At 41.0% G+C, this 21,150-nt stretch overlaps 1 protein-coding gene across 2 annotated transcripts in view; it reads left to right on the top strand.

The window, feature by feature from the left end:
• The window catches only part of Vps41 (VPS41 subunit of HOPS complex), a 161,542-nt gene that overhangs the window by 62,469 nt on the left and 77,923 nt on the right, over nucleotides 1-21,150 (top strand). For both annotated transcript variants that reach the window (XM_021180045.1, XM_029468461.1), the window contains exons 5-7: nucleotides 6,892-6,966; nucleotides 15,716-15,778; nucleotides 18,377-18,442. In XM_021180045.1, the coding sequence (XP_021035704.1) occupies nucleotides 6,892-6,966; nucleotides 15,716-15,778; nucleotides 18,377-18,442 (204 nt within the window). The remainder of the gene's footprint in view (nucleotides 1-6,891; nucleotides 6,967-15,715; nucleotides 15,779-18,376; nucleotides 18,443-21,150) is intronic.

Below are 21,150 nucleotides of genomic sequence, written 5' to 3'. Positions count from 1 at the left end.
CCCATGGAGAGATGCTTTACATGGAGGCATGTATCATATAGAGACACACACTTCCCATGGAGAGATGCTTCATATGGAGGCATGTATCATACAGAGACACACACTTCCCATGGAGAGATGCTTCATATGGAGGTATGTATTATATAGAGACACACACTTCCCATGGAGAGATGCTTCATATGGAGGCATGTATCACACAGAGACACACACTTCCCATGGAGAGATGCTTCATATGGAGGCATGTATCATATAGAGACACACACTTCCCATGGAGAGATGTTTTACATGGAGGCATGTATCACACAGAGACACACACTTCCCATGGAGAGATGCTTTACATGGAGGCATGTATCATATAGAGACACACACTTCCCATGGAGAGATGCTTCATATGGAGGCATGTATCATACAGAGACACACACTTCCCATGGAGAGATGCTTCACATGGAGGCATGTATTATATAGAGACACACACTTCCCATGGAGAGATGCTTCATATGGAGGCATGTATCATATAGAGACACACACTTCCCATGGAGAGATGTTTTACATGGAGGCATGTATCACACAGAGACACACACTTCCCATGGAGAGATGCTTCATATGGAGGCATGTATCATATAGAGACACACACTTCCCATGGAGAGATGCTTTACATGGAGGCATGTATCATATAGAGACACACACTTCCCATGGAGAGATGCTTTACATGGAGGCATGTATTATATAGAGACACACACTTCCCATGGAGAGATGCTTTACATGGAGGCATGTATTATATAGAGACACACACTTCCCATGGAGAGATGCTTTACATGGAGGCATGTATTATATAGAGACACACACTTCCCATGGAGAGATGCTTCATATGGAGGTATGTATCACACAGAGACACACACTTCCCATGGAGAGATGTTTCACATGGAGGCATGTATCACACAGAGACACACACTTCCCATGGAGAGATGCTTCATATGGAGGTATGTATTATATAGAGACACACACTTCCCATGGAGAGATGCTTTACATGGAGGCATGTATTATATAGAGACACACACTTCCCATGGAGAGATGCTTTACATGGAGGCATGTATTATATAGAGACACACACTTCCCATGGAGAGATGCTTTACATGGAGGCATGTATTATATAGAGACACACACTTCCCATGGAGAGATGCTTCATATGGAGGCATGTATCATATAGAGACACACACTTCCCATGGAGAGATGTTTCACATGGAGGCATGTATCATATAGAGACACACACTTCCCATGGAGAGATGCTTCACATGGAGGCATGTATCACACAGAGACACACACTTCCCATGGAGAGATGCTTCACATGGAGGCATGTATCATATAGAGACACACACTTCCCATGGAGAGATGCTTCACATGGAGGCATGTATCATATAGAGACACACACTTCCCATGGAGAGATGCTTCACATGGAGGCATGTATCATATAGAGACACACACTTCCCATGGAGAGATGCTTCACATGGAGGCATGTATCACACAGAGACACATACTTCCCATGGAGAGATGACTTCTCATACAGTGACATGCTGCATGTGGAGAGATACTTCACATGGAGAAATGCACTGTGCCTCTGTTCATGTAAGGATGCACTTGCTAGTCGTATGCAGTACTCTTTAGGAGACTGAGCTTTGCTCTGTGCTAAAGTTTTTTGTTTTTGTTTTTGTTTTTTAGAACGAATGTTGACATTTCTTTAAGTGCTTCTCTACCATTGGAGATTCCTATGTTGTGACTTCTCTGTTTAGCTCTATACCCCATTTTTTGATTGGGCTGTTTACTTTTTTGGAGATCACCTTCTTGAGTTCTTTATATATTTTGGATATTAGCTCCTATCGGATGTGTGGTTAGTGAAGATTTTATTCCAATCTGTAGGTTGCCGAATTGTCTTATTGACTATGTACTTTGCTTCCCAGTTTCATGAGGTTCCCATTTATCAAACTTTGATTTTAGAGCATGAACCATTGGAGTTCTGTTTAGGAAATTTCCTCCTGTGCCAATGAGTTCAAGGCTTTTCCCCACTTTCTCTTCTATTAGATTCAGTGTATCTGGTTTTATGTTGATGTCCTTGATCTACTTGTACTTGAGCTTTGTGCAAGGTGACAAATAGGAATCTATTTTCATTTTCCTACATACAGACTGCCAGTTAGACCAGCACCACTTATTGAAGGTGCTTTCTTTTTTCCTTTGAATATTTTTGTTTTCTTTGTCAAAGATCTAGTGTCCATAAGTGTATGGTTTTATTTCTGGGTCTCCAATTCTATTCCACTGATTAACCTGTCCGTCTCTGTACTAATACCATGCAGTTTTTATCACTATTGCTCTGTAGTACAGCTTAAGATCAGGGATGGTGATTCCCCAAGAAGTTCTTTTATTGTTGAAGTCCTTAGTGATCAGGGAAATGCAAATCAAAATGACCCAGATTCCACCTTACGCAAATCAGGATATCTAAGATCAAAAACTCAGGTGACAGCATATATTGGTGAGGATGTGGAGAAAGAGGAACACTCCTCCATTGCTGGTGGGATTGCAAACTGGTATAACCACTCTGAAAATCAATCTGGAGTTTCCTTAGAAAATTGGAAATTGATCTACCTGAAGACCAAGCTGTACCACTCTTGGGAATATACCCAAAAGATGTCCCACCATGCCAGAGGGGCACTTGTTCCACTATGTTCATAGCAGCCTTATTTGTAAGAGCCAGAAGTTGGAAACAACCCAGATGTCACACAACAGAAGAATGGATACAGAAAATGTGGTTCATTTACACAATGGAGTACTATTCAGCTATTTAAAAAGGAGGACATCGTGAGTTTTGCAGGCAAAGGGAGGTAAAAAGTATTATCCTTAGTGAGGTTACTCAGACCCAAAAGGACATGTATGGTATGTACTTGCTAATAAGTGTATATTAGTCAAAAAAGTACAGAATACCCAGGATAAAATCCATAGAACTTAATATTAAGTTAATAAGATGACGGGCCCAAGTGAGTATGCCTCAATCCCATTTGGGAGGGGTGAGGGGGGAACCTCTAGAATGTACTAGAGACTTGGGAGGTGAGAAACTCACAGAATTCATAGGGAGGGACACCTTGGATGAAATGCTCAAGAGTGGGGAGAGGGAACTTGTAGAATCCACCTCCAGTAGAAAGAAAGACAGGGCATCAAGTAGAGGGATGATGGGGTTATCATCCCACAGTCAAAACTCTGACCCAGAATTGTTCCTGTCTGAAAGAACTGCAGGGACAAAAATGGAGAAAAGACTGAGGGAAAGTCAGTCCAGTGACAGGCCCAACTTGAGATCCATCTCAAGGGGATGCACCAAGGCCTGACATTGGTGTGCTTACAGCCTAGCATGGCTGCCTACTGAGAGGCCCAAGAAGCAGCTGACTGAGACAAATGCAGATACTTGCACCCAACTAATGAATGGAAGTTGGGGACCTTGAATTAGGGAGAGGCTGAAAGAAGTTGAGGAGTGGGGTGACCTCATAGGAAGACCAGTACTCTCAACTAATCCAGACCTCTGAGATCTCTCAGACACTGAGCCACCAACCAGGCAGCATGCACTAGCTGGTCTGAGGTCCCTGACACATGTACAGCAGAGGACTGCCTGCTCTGGCCTCAGTGAGAGAAGAAGCACCTAACCCTGGAGAGCCTTGAGGCCCCAGGGAGTGAGGATGCCTGGCAGGGGCTGTGGGGTGGAGGGTGAGGACATTCTCTTGGAGACAGGGGAAGGAGGAATCGAAAGAGGAACCTTGGGAGGGCAGACCAGGAGAGGGGTAATGACTGGACTATACAAAGTAAAAGTAATTTGAAAAACAAAGAAAAAGATACAGACTAGCAGATTTAATTAGAAACCATGATCAGTCCTAGTTAGGATTAATATTACAATGATTAAACACCATGTCTAAAAGAACTTGGAAAGGAAAGTGTTTATTTGCCTTATACGTCCTTATCTCTGTTTATCAATAAAGGAAATCAGGATAGGAACTCAAACAGGGAAGCAACCTGGAGGCAGGAGTTGACACAGAGGACACGGAGGAGAGCTGCTTACTGTCTTGCTCCTTATGGCCTGCTCCGACTGCTTTCTTATATAACACAGGACCACCAAACCAGGGGTGTCTAACTCAGTGATTTCAGCCTTGATTTTGATTATTTCCTGTCTTCTACTCCTCTTTGGTATACTTGCTACTTTTTATTCTAGAGATTCAGGTGTACTTTTAAATTGCTGATATGAGAACTTTCTAATTTCTTTATGATGGTGCTTAGTGCTATGAACTTTCCTCTTAGCACTGCTTTCCTGTGTCCCATAAATTTTGGTATGTTGTGCCTTCATTTTCACTGAATTCTTGAAAGTCTTTAATTTCTTTCTTTATTTCTTCCCTGACCCAGAGATCTTTGAGTAGAGTGTTGATCAATTTCTACCAGTGTGTATGTTTTCCAGTATTTCTGTTGTTTTTGAAGTCCAGCTTTAATTCATGGTGTTCTGATAGGATACATTGTGTTATTTCAATTTTTTTTATATCTGTTGAAGCTTGCTTTGTGACCTAATACATGGTCAGGTTTGGAGGAGGACCCATGAAGTACCGAGAGGAAAGTTTTAAGATGTCTATTGCTAGTAGATTGGAGGGGAGCATTGTCATACACTGTAAATATTATTTTTTCCCTGTAGTATTTTTAATGGATTAATGCAGTTTCTGCAAGGTATGTCCCAGTAAATTTGATTGATCTGCTCTTGAGATACTGTTGGATGTCTTAGCTTCTTGGTAGGGCTTGGATCACACATAGAAACTGAAGATGCGTTTTTTTCTTATGTGAAATGGAGACACCTCTTCTTAGCTCACCACTTTCTTCAAAGATTGGGTATCAGATAAAGCATATGCCCCATTTGGGGGAAAATAAGTGTGATTCAGAGACTGTTTGGACAGGCCATGGCCCTTTTAGTAACAAGGATTCAGGGATAGACTATATAAAACTTGGCATGGTATGGGATGAAAATATAGTTTTAATATGTAACTTGCGTAAAGGCCTCAAAATGGAGGCTTGGTACTTGTTGGTTGTATCTAGCACTTGGATTTAGTTTTGTAGGTGTAGAATAATACACTGTGCTCTTATCCTCTGGAATTTTCTGCAATGGGAAGATAATGTTTTCTCTGTGTCTTCCAATGCAGTCATATATGGTTTTCAAAGCCTTGATATGTGTTACTATGACTGAGGGAACAAATTTTATTTTACTTAATTTTCAGTGATATAATCTTGATGTTTTCATTATAAACCTATTCTTTTCAATGGCTGAGCCATTACTCTGGCCTGCTAATATAATTTGTATAGTCATTTGTGGGCAATGCATCATTCATCAGAGGAAGAAAAAGTTGTAGGCCACACCCACCCATGGAGATATATTTTAAGCCAGTCATCACAGATGGTAGTTAATGGACAGTATAGCTTATACTTGCCAAGAGTAAAGTCGATATAGAATTTTGTGTAATGGCAGATCAGAACAGAAGATGACCAACTTGAGAAGTTGCTTATCCCCAGAAGTGTGTGATGCTGACATTCAGAATTTGGCTCAGCTTGGTAGCCATGCTCTGCTCTGTGCTTTTCCAGGGCAGACTTCCTCTGTCTTTTCATTTGCCTTGCTAACTCTGCACTCACATGATACTGTCAGTCTGTTCTTACTTCTGCTGTGGTTCTCTCCCATGGGCTTCAGGTTGTTCTCTTGTGAGATGGGTCCTGTCCTCAGTGACTGTTTTCTTGACTAATAGTCAGGAACTGTTAGAGCTAGATGGTCTTTCTTAGACGACCTATCAAAATGTTATGCGGTGGTAGGGATCCAGATGTGAAAGGTTTCTATAGCCAGAATACTGAGGAATTTGTCCCAGAAATCAGTCAGGATGTAGCCTCTGTACAGTGTGCGGGTCTTGTTGTGCCCTGACCTTTCCTTAATAACTGTGAGACACTTTCCTGTTGAAGGTTCAGCATTCGGTTTTGTGAATTTTCCCTTATCATCAAGGAAGCAAATGGGGTCATTTTAAATTGTACTTGTGTGCTTTTGTTGTTAACTGCTGTGGACTCACTTTCCTTCTTATGGCTTGCTGCTATAGAGCTCTGTAGAAGATACATGAAAGCTGTAGTTATTTAGGAATCAGCAAAAGCTATTGTCTGATGCTGACAGTGGTCACTCAGCTTTGACTTTATTAGAAAACTCCTGTATGAATATTTTAGTAAATAAACAACTGGCTATGTAGAAATTTGAAATGCACTTGTTATATTTAATTTTTAGAAAGTGTATCAAAAGTGAGATATTCTTAAATTTAAAATTATTTAAAATTATGGATTACAAAATTAATTAATGTAATATAGACTATACTTAATGAAATATTAATCATAAACTATAAATGAAATGTTGATCTGTTTAGTCACTAGGGAACAAACAGATTGGTGAAACAAACTAAAACAAGCAAAAATGAATTTATATGCTGACTTCCAGTTCTACTTTTTTATTATTGTTGTTCTTTTAATAGATGTTGGCTGGGAAAGAAAATAAGGGTATAAAGGAAGTAAACCAGATGAAAAGAAATAGAAGCTTCTGAGAAGTAACATTTTCCCTATGCTGCAAGTCTGTGAAGGAAAGCCTGTGGACATTGTGGCTTTCTGAGTTCATGCTGAATGTAGAAACATAGCTCTCTTTGGTTTATGTTTTTGAAATGTTAACATTTTCATTTCAGAAAAAGTATGTCTTAGTTCATGAAGCTGATAATTCATGTCATGTCCATTTTACAAAGAGCAAAGACACCTGATCATTAATATGTTTTCCTAAAGTGATACATGCCATGTTTTGTTTGTTTTTAATAGAGTCCTGTGAAGATAAACCAAATTAGCTTGGATGACAGTGGAGAACACATGGGAGTGTGTTCAGAGGATGGCAAGGTATGTGGGGAGTGGTCATGTGGCAGGTTGCTGGGCCCGAGTGCTAGGCTTTGCCCTCACAAGTGATTGGGTGTTCTCTGCTTGCTTTACACCTGTGTGCAGAGAGCCATGATTATTCTTTCTCAGTATTGGACTTGCTTTTGATTGCTCATAATTAAAATAAAATATATTTTGCTCAAATGTGCCTTAGGAAAAGTAATTACAAGAATGTCAATAATCTAACTAGTATTAAGCTGATTAACAGCTGTGGCAGGGTGACGTGTTCCCCTTAATCATTACTGCTGTGCCACTTTGACTTTGGTGACTAGTCTGCAGTTCCTTCAAGACAGTAGTTTAATGCTTTTCTCCCATAAATCCACAAAATTGGATTTTGTGGGCATGATTTCTGTGGGCTGGTGGTTTTCATTTTAACACACAAGTTATGAATGTTACTCTTGAATTATAGAATCTTTTGATAAGCAATCATAGTTTATCAGAAGAATAAAGTGTCGTACAATGGCCACATTAAATAAATGTAAAATCAATATATGTACAGTTTTCTAAAAACCTGGCACCTACTTCCTGAACCGAAGACATACATCATTTGTGCAGTGTACAGCTAACAACTATCAGTGCTTTTGCTGATGGTATGCTGTGATGATTGATTTTCTACTTGCAAGAATATCTTCTTTGTTTTTAAGTCGATGGAAGTCTTTTCTAATGTTGGCATGCAGTGATAGAATCCTGATTCAAGCCACTTCTCTAAAATAACAGTTTAAGGAGAGTATTCATTAAAAATCATCATATAAGTTTATGCATTTCTTAGAGAATAGAGATTTCTTAATTCAATTTTATACAGTTTAAGTTCTCTGAATCCAACAGGCCATTAAGTGAGCAAATTAAAAACAACATACTCAGTGCAAAAGAGATTATTCCCATTTCTATTTATCAACAGTTAGGTAGATGCTGACACCCATTAATCTGTTAACAAGAGCACCGCAAAAGCTTCAGCTCACCCAAAAGCCTTTTGAAACACAATTAGGATGTTACTACTTTTACCTTGTGAAATTTTGAGATGAACACGTGTGTGCATATGTGTGTGCGTGTGTGTGAGTGGGGATAATTGTGTGGAATTTGAAAAGAATCATCTATGGTGCTCGAACATCTTTGTGCATATTAACTTTATAAAGAAAGTTAATGTTAGTTTTCTTTACTCAAAGGCCAATCATTATTTTTGTCCTTATAGCAGATAACAGTTTCCATAAACTAACTGGGCAAGTAAGAGTATTCAGGTGGTTTTTTTTTATTATTATTGGAAACATTAGTTAGCGATTCCAGTCCTTTGACTGTTCAAGAATTATTAGTGATGTGTCAAAGTGGAATCTTTAACTTCCTCCATCTGCTGTGCAGTGTGGCGGTCTGAGAGTTCCCATTGCCTTTTAGCAGACACTGTGTTTTCCTGGCTTAGAAAAGTGTACATCTGTCTTGTTTCTGTAATTCTATGATGTATTTTAAAGTGGTTTCTCTTACCTTTTATTAGCATTAATAGATCTGTATAGAAATCTCCCAGTACCTGTATTTATGTAAGCCAGCCCTGAGCAGAAGCCAGGGTTGTGAAAACTGAGAGGCTGTGTAAACTGCTGGACACAGAGATTAGTTATCTTAGGAACAGAAGGGGCTCTTCAAGGTCAACGTTGTCTTTGAGTGGCTATTATGGGCTTTGCTTTCATTGGCTTAATAAGACTCATATTCAGACAGTTTATTTATTTCACTGCTAATCTTTGGTACTTGCATTGGTTTTTACAGTCATCATTCTGACAGTTGAGGTTCTTTCTCAGACTTCCCAGGGCTCAGCTTGTGAGGTAGGATCCTGGTGTACAGAGTGGTCTTGTTGGTAGCTTCATTTTGGTGCCATGAGTTTGTAGACAACTTTCAGGATATGGCTTACTTTCTCATCTGTGAAAGATGCCTTCATACAAAGTATACAAACAAACTCTGCTTGATAGGTTTTCTCCCAGATTTTAGAAAGAGTGCCCTCTTTATTCTGACACTTTGTAGCATATCTGCTGTCATCCTACTTTTGCTTTTTAAGAATCCTTTAAAACTAACTCTTGTCCTTCGTAACTTTGAGTCTAATAATAACAAAACCAAAAGTAATAAAGATGACCTTTTTAATTTGGTTGCTGTGTTACATCTAGTTCTTATCTGTTGTCATTAATTTCATCTGGAACATACTTACTCCTTTTTATCCATGTATTAAAGTATTGTTTTCATCTCAGAAAAGTTTGCTTCAGTTATAATTTTGATTATTACTTCAGTTCTATTTGTTTTTATTTCTTCCAAGAAATTCAATAATGTGAGGCTGGAGGCAGTGTTGGCTTAGAGGCAGAGTGTAGCTGTGTTCCAGATGCCTGGGCCACACCCCACTTGCTGCCTTAATGGTAGTGTATTTCCTGGTCTCTCTGGTATCTTCTCTGTCTTGGATGGATTGCGTGCACAAAGGGAAGCCCACAGGAAACGTGTGAATCCTGGCTCTGATGTATATTAGTTATCTTTATTTCCAGACTCTCCTTTCTACTCCATTGCAGTGTGAACTCTTCCACGCTTCCATTATTCTACCCAAACTTTCATTTAGGGAGCAGGATAAATGGATGTTCACTATTTTAAAAATGCATAACTTCTAAGAAAGGTTGGACGTATCGACTCACTCCCGGCATACTTGTTTTACCATCACATTGGTCTTGTGCTTCTGTTTCTCTGAGGAGGGCAAGCAACTTCTTTATTTGTTTAATTGGCTTTTCTTCCAACATTATTTTCTTCTTTTTAGATGTGGATGCATTTGCCATTTCGCAGTTTTAGTTTTTCTGTGGGTATCAGGCAGTATGATCTAGGGACTCAGTTTTGAATTACACTGCTGTATTTTTGTGTGTTGTTAAGTGAGCCTGTTTTCTCCCGTCTGAGCCTCAGTTTGTCTCCTCTGTAAGTTGGGATAATCATGCCTAGTCCTGACTACTGTGAGGACTCAGTGAATTAGCTTCAGCCACTTGGGGTAGTCCCTGGTAAAGAACACCCATGTGGTAGTTGTTAACTGTCCTTTTAATTGTAGTCACCATCACTCTCCACATCACAGCTGTAGCTTCAGAGATGTGTTTCCTCTTGTTGAAGTTTCCAAATAGCCTTTGGGTTTCCTTTGACTCCTGTGCTATTAAGACATGTTTAAATGTGTTTTTGTTTTTTGTTTTTTTATTTTGTTTTTGTTTTGTTTTGGGTTTTTTTTTTTTTCCTCCCTTTGAGTCTTTGGAATGGTGTTCTACAAATTTTAAGAGATCAAGTATATTTCTGGGTTTTTGTTTGTTTGTTTTTGTTTTAATTTATCCTAGCTAGAAACATATTAGCAAATAGAGTCAGGGCCTGGCAAACCCTTGAAAGACCTGACTTGATATTTTTGAAGTTGTAGTAGCTACTTTCTGTTTCTGTGATAAACTGTGACCAAAACTAACTTGAACAGGAAAGCATTTGTTTGGCTGTGTCCGAGTCCATCATTGAGGGAACTCAGATCAGGAACCTTGAGGTAAGAACTGAAGGAGAGACCGTGGAGACCACTGCTTGCTTCCCAGCTTGTTCCTCATGGCTTTCTCAGCTTGTTTTCTTGTACAACCCAGGCCCACCTGCCCAGGGCTAACACTGTCTACGTGCTATAGACCATGTCATATCAATAATCAGTCCCTCGAATTCCCTACTGACATGCCCACAGGCCACTGATGGAGGCAGCTCCTCACTTGAGGTTTTCTCTTTCTAGGTGACTCCTGTTTGTGTCAAGTGACTGTATCTAGCCAGCATGGAGGTATTATAGAGTCACTGTCTTATATCCAAAGAAAGGCTCTCAGATGAACTAGATGTTTGACTGAGGAACTTGGTGAAGCGCTTCTCTTCCTATCACTTTTAGTCCCAGATGTTCTGCATTGGCAAACAGGATGGACAGCAATAATCTCTCCTTTTCCTCCCCAAGATAGATGAAGTGCCAGCCCACAAGAGTGCCCTTGGCCTGCCTCCTGGCCTGTTTTTGTCTGGAACCTGGGAGGGTGGTACAGTGCTTTGGCTACCTTAGTCATAGTTTCTGGGTATATGGTAGGCTACTGCCTGGTGGTACAGTTGGCAAATTGGTAGAATTTCATGCTAAAGTTAATCACATGCCTTCCCATCTTATTCATAAGTGTAGGTAAGGCATGTGTGTATCTCTGTAAAACTCATGTGACTCTCTGGGTGTTTAGTTCATGTAAACTCTTGCAAGACTTTTCAAGAGAATGGCTGTAGGCCACTTGTTGGAAATTCTTATTTGTTCATCATCATTCATATTCATACTCATTTTTCTCTGTGTGTCTTACTCTTTGTTTCTCTGCCTCCCTCTCTCAGGCTCTCTCTCCCTCTCTCACCCCTACCCCCAACCTCAACACACACACTAGAAGTTTTGGTGGCAGGTTGTTAGAACTTCTGTGGCGAATATCATTTTCAAAGAAAACTCTCTGTGGTGACCTTTAATTTTATGATCTTTATCTCAACCTTGATCTTTATAGAAGTCAATACTCTAGGCTATCATTGACTGGATTCCCTTTATAGATTAGTATAATCTTCAGTGACCAGTAACCAAATAAATAAAGAATACGGAGAAGAGAAGTGGAACTGCTGCGTTAATTCAGTAGTGTAACTTGTGAGTGCACAGCTTAGGACATGACATCACTGAAGTGAAGCATTGTCCATAGTTTTCCAGAAGACTGTAGGACTGTCACTCACACGGTTGAGATGTCACTTATGAGGGTACAGGATTTCCCATCTTCCTGTGTGCTCAGCTAAGCTTACTGTTAATGATCATGCACATGGTGTGGTGATGGTGTCATCTTGTTTTTAAGAAAGGGTCTCATTTGTAGCTCAGGCTGGCCTGGAACTTGAGATTCTCCTGCCTCAGCCTTCCAAGTACTAGCGTTACAGGTGTGAGGTCTCAGCTTGCTCCTCCCTCAGTGGTGTCTCTTTCAGTGTTCTTTAACATAAGAAGGCACCTAACTTCTGAGGCTTGTCGGGGACAGCCCTGAAGGCCAGTGCCTGTTTCGGAGGAGCTTGTTTGGCTTTGTGTTTGTCACATCTGGGCTTCAGTCAGTAAGTAGGCTTCCGTAAGCATACGGCGCTGGTCTTCAGGAGATCGTTCATGGCTCATCCAACTTCTAAATGGTACTTATCTCTATTCTGATGAATACCCTGTTTCCTTTATTTCTCCTCCCATGAAAGCTCTCTTAATTCAGGCACAGACTTTGTCCTCCACAGTTTGACAACCAGCTTTCCAATGTTGTTATACTATTTTGCTCTTTTTGGCGTTCATATGAAAACATGCTTGCCTTATTTTCTATTGTCTGGCATGATGTTTTCCTACAGGAGCTTTGGTATACTTGGATTCTGGTCACATCGCTTGATTTTAATGATCATAGGCAGGTCTTTAGGTTATCAGCAGAATCATCTTTTGAACAAGCACATTGGTGTGAACTTTAGCATCCTTAGCAGCAGGGTAGAGCAAGATTTTCAACCCACATTGGGTATTATCTGTTGTGACCATTACAGATATGTTGTGACCATTACAGATATCACTTCAACCCACCAGAAAGAGATGCAGTTTGTCTAAGGTGAGCCGACTGTTAGTCCTCAGGGATCTAACTGATTATCATCAGAGGTGATGCCTGTTATGGGGTTAGAATTGTTAATGAGTTGTAGTAGTGTCTGACCCCAGACTGTGTTGTAAAGATGTTGTGCTGGGAAGAAAGTAGATGGAGTTGGGAGCTAGTTGAGCAGGCATTAACACTGAGCACATCACTAAGGGCCCGTGCTGATTTCCTCCATTACCAGTCAGTGATACAGGGCCTGCCTTACTGTGTGGAAACTTGCTTGTCTCCATCGATCTTCCCGTCGTCCAGTAAAGACCTGACTGAGTGCAGTGTTTGCTGAGTGCAGTGCTTGAGTATTCTGCCTCAGAAACATCAGTTTCAGGAATTTATAAGAAGGAAGAGATTTCATACCCTCCCAGCAGTGAGAGCCACAGCAGCTGTGGTGTGTGCTTGCCATGCCTGGGATCCACATTATGTCATGCTCGAATAGTTCTCAGACAGTTAGCAGAAAGAACAGCAAAGATTTGCTTATTTGAGTCAAGGTCTGTGGATGTAGCCATAGACTGGCCTCAAAATAATAATTCTCCTATTTCATCTTCCTGCTTGTTGGACTATAAGCATAGGTGTGTTCACCATACCTGGCTGAAAGGTTTTATTTTCTAATGGGTGGATTTGTCTATTGAGAGAATTCTCTGCTTGAAGCTTGGGTGAACAAATCATTCATTCACAACTTATGAACATTAAAGCAAGAAAAACATCGAGTTCACATAGTCTTTTTTTGAGTACAAAAAATGAGTTTGTTATTTAAAATAATACACAGAAGTCTCATTAGACTGTGTTGATGTAATAAAATGCTATTAGACTGGGCAGTTTTTTAACAATGAAACATTATTTCTGACAACTGTGAACATGAGGATCCTGGGTTCTGGGTTCAGTGTTTGGGGAGGAATGTCCTCCCTGCTCCCAGAGGACACTGCCAGTCCTCCCTGCTCCCAGAGGACACTGCCAGTCCTCCCTGGTTTGAAGGATGCATTTGTCTCCTTAGTGTCTGAAGGCAGGAAGACAAATTGCCTACTTAGCTTTTTTTATTCCCTTTATAATGGTACTGGTGTACCATTCTTGAGGGAACATCCTGCAGGAGGCCACCCCCCATAATACCATTACTTTGGACATTGGATTTCAACAGGAAAATCTGAGGGAGACAAACATTCAGACCAAGAGCATATGCACATGGCCTCAGGGTGAATCTCTACATAAGTAAAGAAGTTCTAGAGACCAGAAAGAAAGTAAACCCATCCCAAGTGCTGGAGTCGTCAATAAGGGTCCTATCACCACCTTTAGTTCTGCTTCTGTGATAACTCCTACACTTGCCATGCTCTCCTGGTAAGTCTGGGAATTACGTAGAACCAATGTGTTGGGGCGGGAGAGTCAGCTTAGTAGTTAAGAGTTGATGCTCTCGCAGAGGATTGGGTTACCACCTGGACCCAGAGTTCTGCCTCCAGCCATCTGTCGCTCCAGCTCCCAGCAGATCTGATGCATCAGGCAACAACCATGTGATGCATGTACATGCATTCAGCCAAAACACTCATAAACATCTTTTTAAAATCTTAAATAAATGAAACAAATCTATTAAATATTTTTGTCCATTAATATGAACATAATCTAGCCTGTGAGTTAATATTCCCACCCCTTGTTATATGGGCCTCACACATGTGTGTAAGTTAATGAGGAGATTAGGAAAGGATGTCTGCAGAAGCACTGCAAACAAAGTTCTGATCTGGTGCCAAAGCAACTGGCTGTCAGTGGAAGGAGAACATGAATTGTGACACAGTCACACATTGTCAACTTCACAGCAGCGAGAGAGAGAGCCAACCACTGCAGCATACAGAAAGCTCACAGGGGCACTGCTGAGAAGGGCAGGGGTGGCCTGGCATGTGTTTCCATTTGTGTGAGACTTAAATGGCAGGGTGGCTTGTGATAGGTGGTGGTAGGATTCAGGGTATCATTCTTTGAGAAGTACAGTAGAGGAGCTCCTTGGGTAGGGTTCAGGATATCGTTCGCTGCGAGAGCTCCTAGGACTTGGTTTCTTTTTGTTTTCCTTCTTTCCTTCCTCCTTTGCTCCTGCTCTCTCCTTCCAGCCTCTCTTTCTCTCTCTCCCCCCACCCCCCCTCTCTTCTCCTTCCCCCCAACCCCCCTTTTCTTGCTTTCTCGATCTTTCTTGGCTTTTTCCTAGGCCGGACTCAGTCCTGGTCCTGCCTCTGAGTAAGAGAATCACACTGACAGCTGCTTAAATTCTCCTTTATCTGGGTGAGAGTTGAAGAGTCAGGTTGATGTCACAAATTGTGTCAAGCTAAGAATGTTCTACACATTAGACCTATTTATGTTTTTGTTGTGTTTCTGCTGTGAATGATTGAAAAGCTGGGGAGATATAACCGAATAAAATGGCTTTAGATAACTTGAAAGTAAATACTGATGTGGGGCAACTGTAATCTTTCATTTACTACAGAATAGATTTTGCTTAAGACTGGAATGGGTCTCATTTAGGTTATTCTCTGGCCACATTGATGTGTATGTGTGTGTACATTCATGTATGTGAATGCATGTGTATATATGAAGTTTGTATGTGTGCATACATGTTTGTATGTGTGTGTGTCTGTAAAGCTTATATGTCTGACTCAAGGTAGTTCCTTTCTGCATAAGGGGGGGAAACAGTTCTATTAGCCTGTGAGAAGTTAATAAAAGAATGTTAGCGACTTGCCCATATCTATTTCATTTCTGAAAGTTGGTATCTGTTTAATAAATCTGCAATAAGTAGAGGGAACAAAGCCTTTTTTATTTTCATTTTAAATATTAAAATATAATTACACTATTTTCCATGTTCCTCCTTCCATCTTCTCCATATCCCCTTCCTATGTGCCTAATTCTTTAAGATGCTTATAAAGGCTTCATTGATACAGAGCTCTACTCTGATGGGATAGTTTGCACTGGGTACTTCACAGGGCTCCCGGGAACTTAAGACTCGTTGGAATGTCTCACAGTTCGTTTGCTTTCATTCCTTTTCTTTGCTGACTCAGCCCTCTCTGTCATGGTCATGATGAACTGATATTCTGTTTACTTCTTAGCTGCAGGTCTTTGGACTGTATTCTGGAGAAGAATTTCACGAGACTTTTGACTGTCCCATTAAAGTAAGTATTTAGCAAGCTTGCCCTCATGAAAGAGTTTTCTCCCCTAGATGAGGATGACACTGCTCAGGTGTCTGTTTAGTCCATGGTGTGCTGCTGCCACTTGATGTCGAGACTGAGGCCCCCACCCACAGACAGACACACACACACACACACACACTTCCTGTTCTGACTAAGATGACCGAGTCAAACCAGTCATAATAAACAATAAATTCTGAGGTAAAAGAAATCATGATTAGCTGATTTTTGTTGGTGGTGTGTTTTGTTTTGGAGTGGTGGCTTTATAGACTGAGTAATATCTGACTGAGCTTTGATACAGAGGCAGGGATAGATACGAACTGGCCTTCCATGTGGGAGAGCATGGGAGAAATGGAGAGGCCAGAAAGTTCCAGCTGTGTCCAGTAAGTGACCGGATGTCTTGCTTAGATGTGCATGGAGACAAAAGAGGCAATGAAAGGCCAACTAGCATAGGCTGCATTTTCAGACTAAGGAACTTAGCTTCCATCTGCTGGGTCAGTGACTATGCAGTAGAGATGGCAGGTCTGTGGGTAGGACACAGAGATGAGCTGGAGGTATCTATTGCGCTAGAGTATCTGCTGTACTCTCAAAGGAGGTGGTTTTCTTCCCGTGTTTATTCAAATATTGATTGAACAGTCGTAAAGGATAGATAAGATCTGACACGTGTTTTAGAAAGCTGACTTTGCCAGAGGGGAAGGGGATTTAAGCAGGAGAGTCTCTGGGAGAGAGACAATTTAGAAGGCTGATGTAGTGTACTGAACAAAGCACTAAGGAGCTTAGTAAAGGGAGCAAGCTTGAGTGTTCAAGATGGGGAAATGGATTGAGACAGTTTTCAAGAGGTAGACGTTGTAGCCTTAGTGACAGTGGGCTGAATGACATTAAAGATGAAGGTGCAGAGAGTAAATCCCGTGTTCTGCTGTAGGAAATCTCCCCAATTGTACTAGGTAATAATTTGAGTGAAGGCATTGGGAAGTTGGTGAGAAATTTTGAGAGCTGGGCTGCATCTGATGGTTTTACAGAAAGTTTAGGATTAAGTGTTGGCCTACTTGGTAGAGATTGTCCCTTAAAACACAGTTGGTAATTGGAGGTGAGTTGAGAAGAAACCATTTTTAAGGATATTGGCCACTTCACAGCTACAGGGTGAAAAACAAAGATTGATGTTGATATTCTGTAGCTCTCAAAGGACTGCAGTGAAAATGAAAATAGCCACTAGCCTGAGAGGTAGCTCTTAGGAAGCCTGGGAAAAATGCAGGTTGGCAATTGGAGCATCAAGAAGAGAGTGTTTCCAGAGAGAGATGGCAGTGCTGTTAAAGGCAGCCTGCAGGCAGAGCAGTGTCCAGTGTTTCAACCCTGCATCTGTGAGCTTCCTGATAGCCTTAGTGAGGGCAGCAGCCCCCTGAGTCCCAGAAGATGGAGTCAGTAGCACCAGGAAAGATTCTTCTCTCAAGACATTTGCTCAAAAAAACGATGTCACTCGGCTGATACAAAGAAGGCCAGGGTGCAGACATAATGTCCATAGACTATGTTTTGGTTAATGGAAGAATGGGTAGAGAGTGAAGACCAAAGGAAATAGTACTTGGCAGAGCAGCACTGAGCAGTGAGGTTGGCAGCTTTGGGAGGGAGGGTCTGAGTCCTTCCCATGAGTGAGACAGGCACTGGAAGGGAGGCTCAGTCCAGCTGATGCAGGCTCAGAGAAGCAGCCAGTGCACCAATGCTCCTGACTTATCTTTCTGAATCTATGTGGGGTGGAGGTAAGGTATTTTTAAAGAGGGATGCTCATTATATGTTGTGAGAGAGTTTGCAATGCTCTTAGAGATTGTAAGACTTTGGAGGATGTAATGAGTGTTTCTGTGTTGGTAATTAGGATGGGTTAGGGCAGAGCTGAAGAGAACATTGTGCTAACAATGTATCACAAAAATGATAGAATGTCTATTAAATTGTCCTGACAATGGCAGTGTAGAGAAATTATTAACCTGTCCAGCTGGAGGAAGGAAATATATTAGTTAATTATAGAAATGTAGAATATATTCAAGTGAATGTTTGGGAAGTTTCTGATTTCATGGTAGTTGGGGATGAAAAGGTAAAGAAGGGAGACGCTCCTGTACAAAGAAAGAGCTGGGTCTCAAGGGAGCTAGGCTGGTTGGAGCTCTGGACTTCACTGCTTTTCCCTCCTCACCCACCTTGTGTTCATGGTGTTAGGTAACATAGAGCCACCAGCAGGAACAGTGTGGAGTAGCCCTGAAGAGACCTGCGTATGGCTGGGTTCTCTTGTGTACTTAGTTACAAATGGTTGAGACATGGCACGCTTCCCTGGTCCCTGCATGACTTTAGGAGGGGAGTCTGCTCAGTGAGCCCCATTTAGCCAGAAGTGAAAAGCCCTTCATCCTTGTGCAGCTTTGATTTTGCTTCAGAGAAGATACTTTATCACACAGGAGCATCTTCATCAGTCGCAGAGTCTTTCCGGAACTCACTGTCCTGCCAAGATCTGGTTTTTTAGATCATGCTGCCCATAATGGACAAGAGACTGTCACATACTTTCATCTGTGACTTTTAAACCTGGCTTGGGTACTTTTTCTTTTGTAGATCGTTGCTGTGCACCCACAGTTCGTGAGATCCAGTTGTAAGCAGTTTGTGACTGGTGGGAAAAAGGTAAAGCTGTGTGTCTCCCCCAGAAAGTGTGGCCTGTGACAAATGATGATGTAATGAAACTGAGACTTTGATCTCCACGGTACTTGCAGCCTGAGTTAGCCACCTCCTTTGAAATAGGGGACAGCTGACATGTGAAAAGAATGGCCTATCCACAGAAAGGAGGCAGCATTTAAATGCAACAAAAAGTCATTATATTAGGGATTCCTGCTCTTGCTTGGGACAAACCTCCTGTAGGCTGAGGTAGGGAGAGGAGAGTTCCTGCTGCTCTTCAGTGGCATGTTCATGGCACATGGTAGGATTTCGGTGCTAATCAAAACAGGAAGTGAAACATCCTCAACATCTTTCTGTTTATAGAAATAAGAAATCCCAAAATTAAAGAATCGTGGTGATTGTTTGTCAGTTGTTTTCTATTTTATTAGACAGAGTCTTAAAATATCATTTTTAAAACAAACACTATCACGTAGTAGAAATGACAATATTACTTTGTATATAGCCGTTAAGAAAGAGGTAGTCTGAGTTATTTAGGTAGTGATGCAGCTGTGAGTTAACAGCTTTGAGGCCCACTTTCCAAAGCATCCAGAATATTCTATGGTGTGAGTTACCCGTGCCCTCCTGCTCTGGTATGACATGGAGTGAGGTGGCAGGATAGAGAACAGCACATCCCTTTTCATTCTCAAGCCATGTGGCAGATCCGGGGACCCATTCTGCGGTACAGAGTGGAGGTCACAAGAATTCTGGTTTCTTCTAAGCAGTTCCCCTTCCTTCTCCTGTCCTGTAGTTCATTGTCACCTTTTGGTTGTAGTCCTGTCTACACCATTCATAATGCTTGTGTTGTTAGTAATGGGAATCATAGGCTTAATTTGACCGTCCTTGCCTTAGACAAATTAACTACCTTCGTTGTGATTGTCAAATTTGAGAAATAACTTTAAAACCCCTCTTATTTCATTATTAAACAGATTTTGGTGAGGAGATTTTGTTTGCATAAAATCGCTTAGCTTTGATTGTGACCTGTGCATTCTTTTAGAATTCAGTGAAGATAAAGAGTTAATAATCTGCAGCCATTTTAAACATTACTTAAGACAGGTTGCTTTCATTACTAGTTGGATTTAAAGAGTAGCCCAGAGATGGGTGCTAGATGAGGGCCTGGGCAAGTACTCAACTTGTGTTGTAGCACAGGTTCTGCTCTGGAAACATTCTTGAGTTCTCTTTAGGGGCCATTATAAGTTCTCCTACATGTTAGGAGCTTCATGAAACATGTATGTGTCCTTTATACAGTATTGATTTGTTTCCTTGTATTCATTGAGTATATTATGTAAATTTATACTTCATAAATAGTAAAATGTTACATTGTTTTCATAAACTCTGATGACATATTTAGTTAAATGGTATTTTTAAAATTTATTGGTTTGGTGTAGTTGTAGAACTCTCCAGAACATCGCTCTCTTCTGTGCACACAGTGTATACTTTTTACGATTGCCTGTGCCACATGGTTTTTGCATTATTGTGTTTTGTTGAAATAGTTGCATTTATTTGAAGATATAGTCTTATGTTTTTCTTACTTATATGTTTTGATATAGGGTTCTTAGAATTAGGTATGTAGACTAGATTGGCCTTGAACTTACATGGAGCAGCTGTCTGACTCTACCTTCAATCACGTACTGTGATTGAAGGCATGTACTACCATGTCGGGATTATTAACTATATCTTGCCTTAAAAAATATTTTTTGTGTATGGGTGTTTGTTTAAATGTTATTTCTATGTACCACTCTCATATCTGGGCTAAGAAATATATCTTCCTTTTAAAAAACATTTTATGTATATAGGTATCTTGTCTGCATGTGTATCTGTGTGACATGCTTGCCTGGTGCCTTCAGAACCTAGAAGAAGGCATCTGACCCAATCTGACCCAGTGGAAAAAAGAGTTACAAACTGTATAAGCCACCGTGAGGATGTTGAGACTCAAACTTGTGTCCCCTGGAAGAATAGCCAGTATTCCTAACCACTGAGCCATCTCGTCAGTACCTTATTTTTTTTTTTAAGTAAGAAAAGGCATTTATAGCTGATATTAAATAGTAATTATTATTTTTTAATTTATTGTTGATTCCTTGTGAACATCATATTCCCATTCATCTCCCCATCCTTTTGTATCTGTCTTCTACCCTTACAGCCTACCACTCAAAAGAAAATAATAAAGCAAAAAATATACAGGACAAAACAACAACAACAACACATACCCCCCCCCCCCACACACACACACACACTCATCATGGAAGCTGTAGTGTGACCCACAGTATACCCACACAGCTTTACTTAACAATGTTCATTATAGTGAGTCATTGGTCTGGTTTGAGGCCTCTGGCTCCTGCTACATGATCTATACTGAATCCTCACCAGGACTCCTCTCAGATATCCTGTTGTTTCCCTGCATCAGGGAGATCCAGCAGATATGGATCTGCAGGACCGGTCCCTTCATGTGCTCCATATTGGGATGGATGAACTCAAAGCCCTGGATGGATCTGGGCCTGGATGATAACTGAGCTAGTCCACCTGCCCACTCTCCCATACCCACACCTTACCAGTGAGAACTCTCCAGCACTGCTCTGGCTAGCTCACCCAAATACTGCAGGCCAGCAAGGGAAAAACCAGCACTCCAAAGCTCATACCCTTGGGTCTGGCTTCCCAATGCTCCCTACACTAGGGCCAGCTCT

The sequence above is a fragment of the Mus caroli genome, unplaced genomic scaffold (assembly GCF_978045245.1).
Source record: "Mus caroli unplaced genomic scaffold, Mus_caroli_1 scaffold_15, whole genome shotgun sequence".
In the NCBI taxonomy this organism is placed as follows: domain Eukaryota; kingdom Metazoa; phylum Chordata; class Mammalia; order Rodentia; family Muridae; genus Mus; species Mus caroli.
The sequence above is the reverse complement of the archived record's forward strand: the minus strand, read 5'-3'. Positions and strand labels throughout refer to the sequence as shown.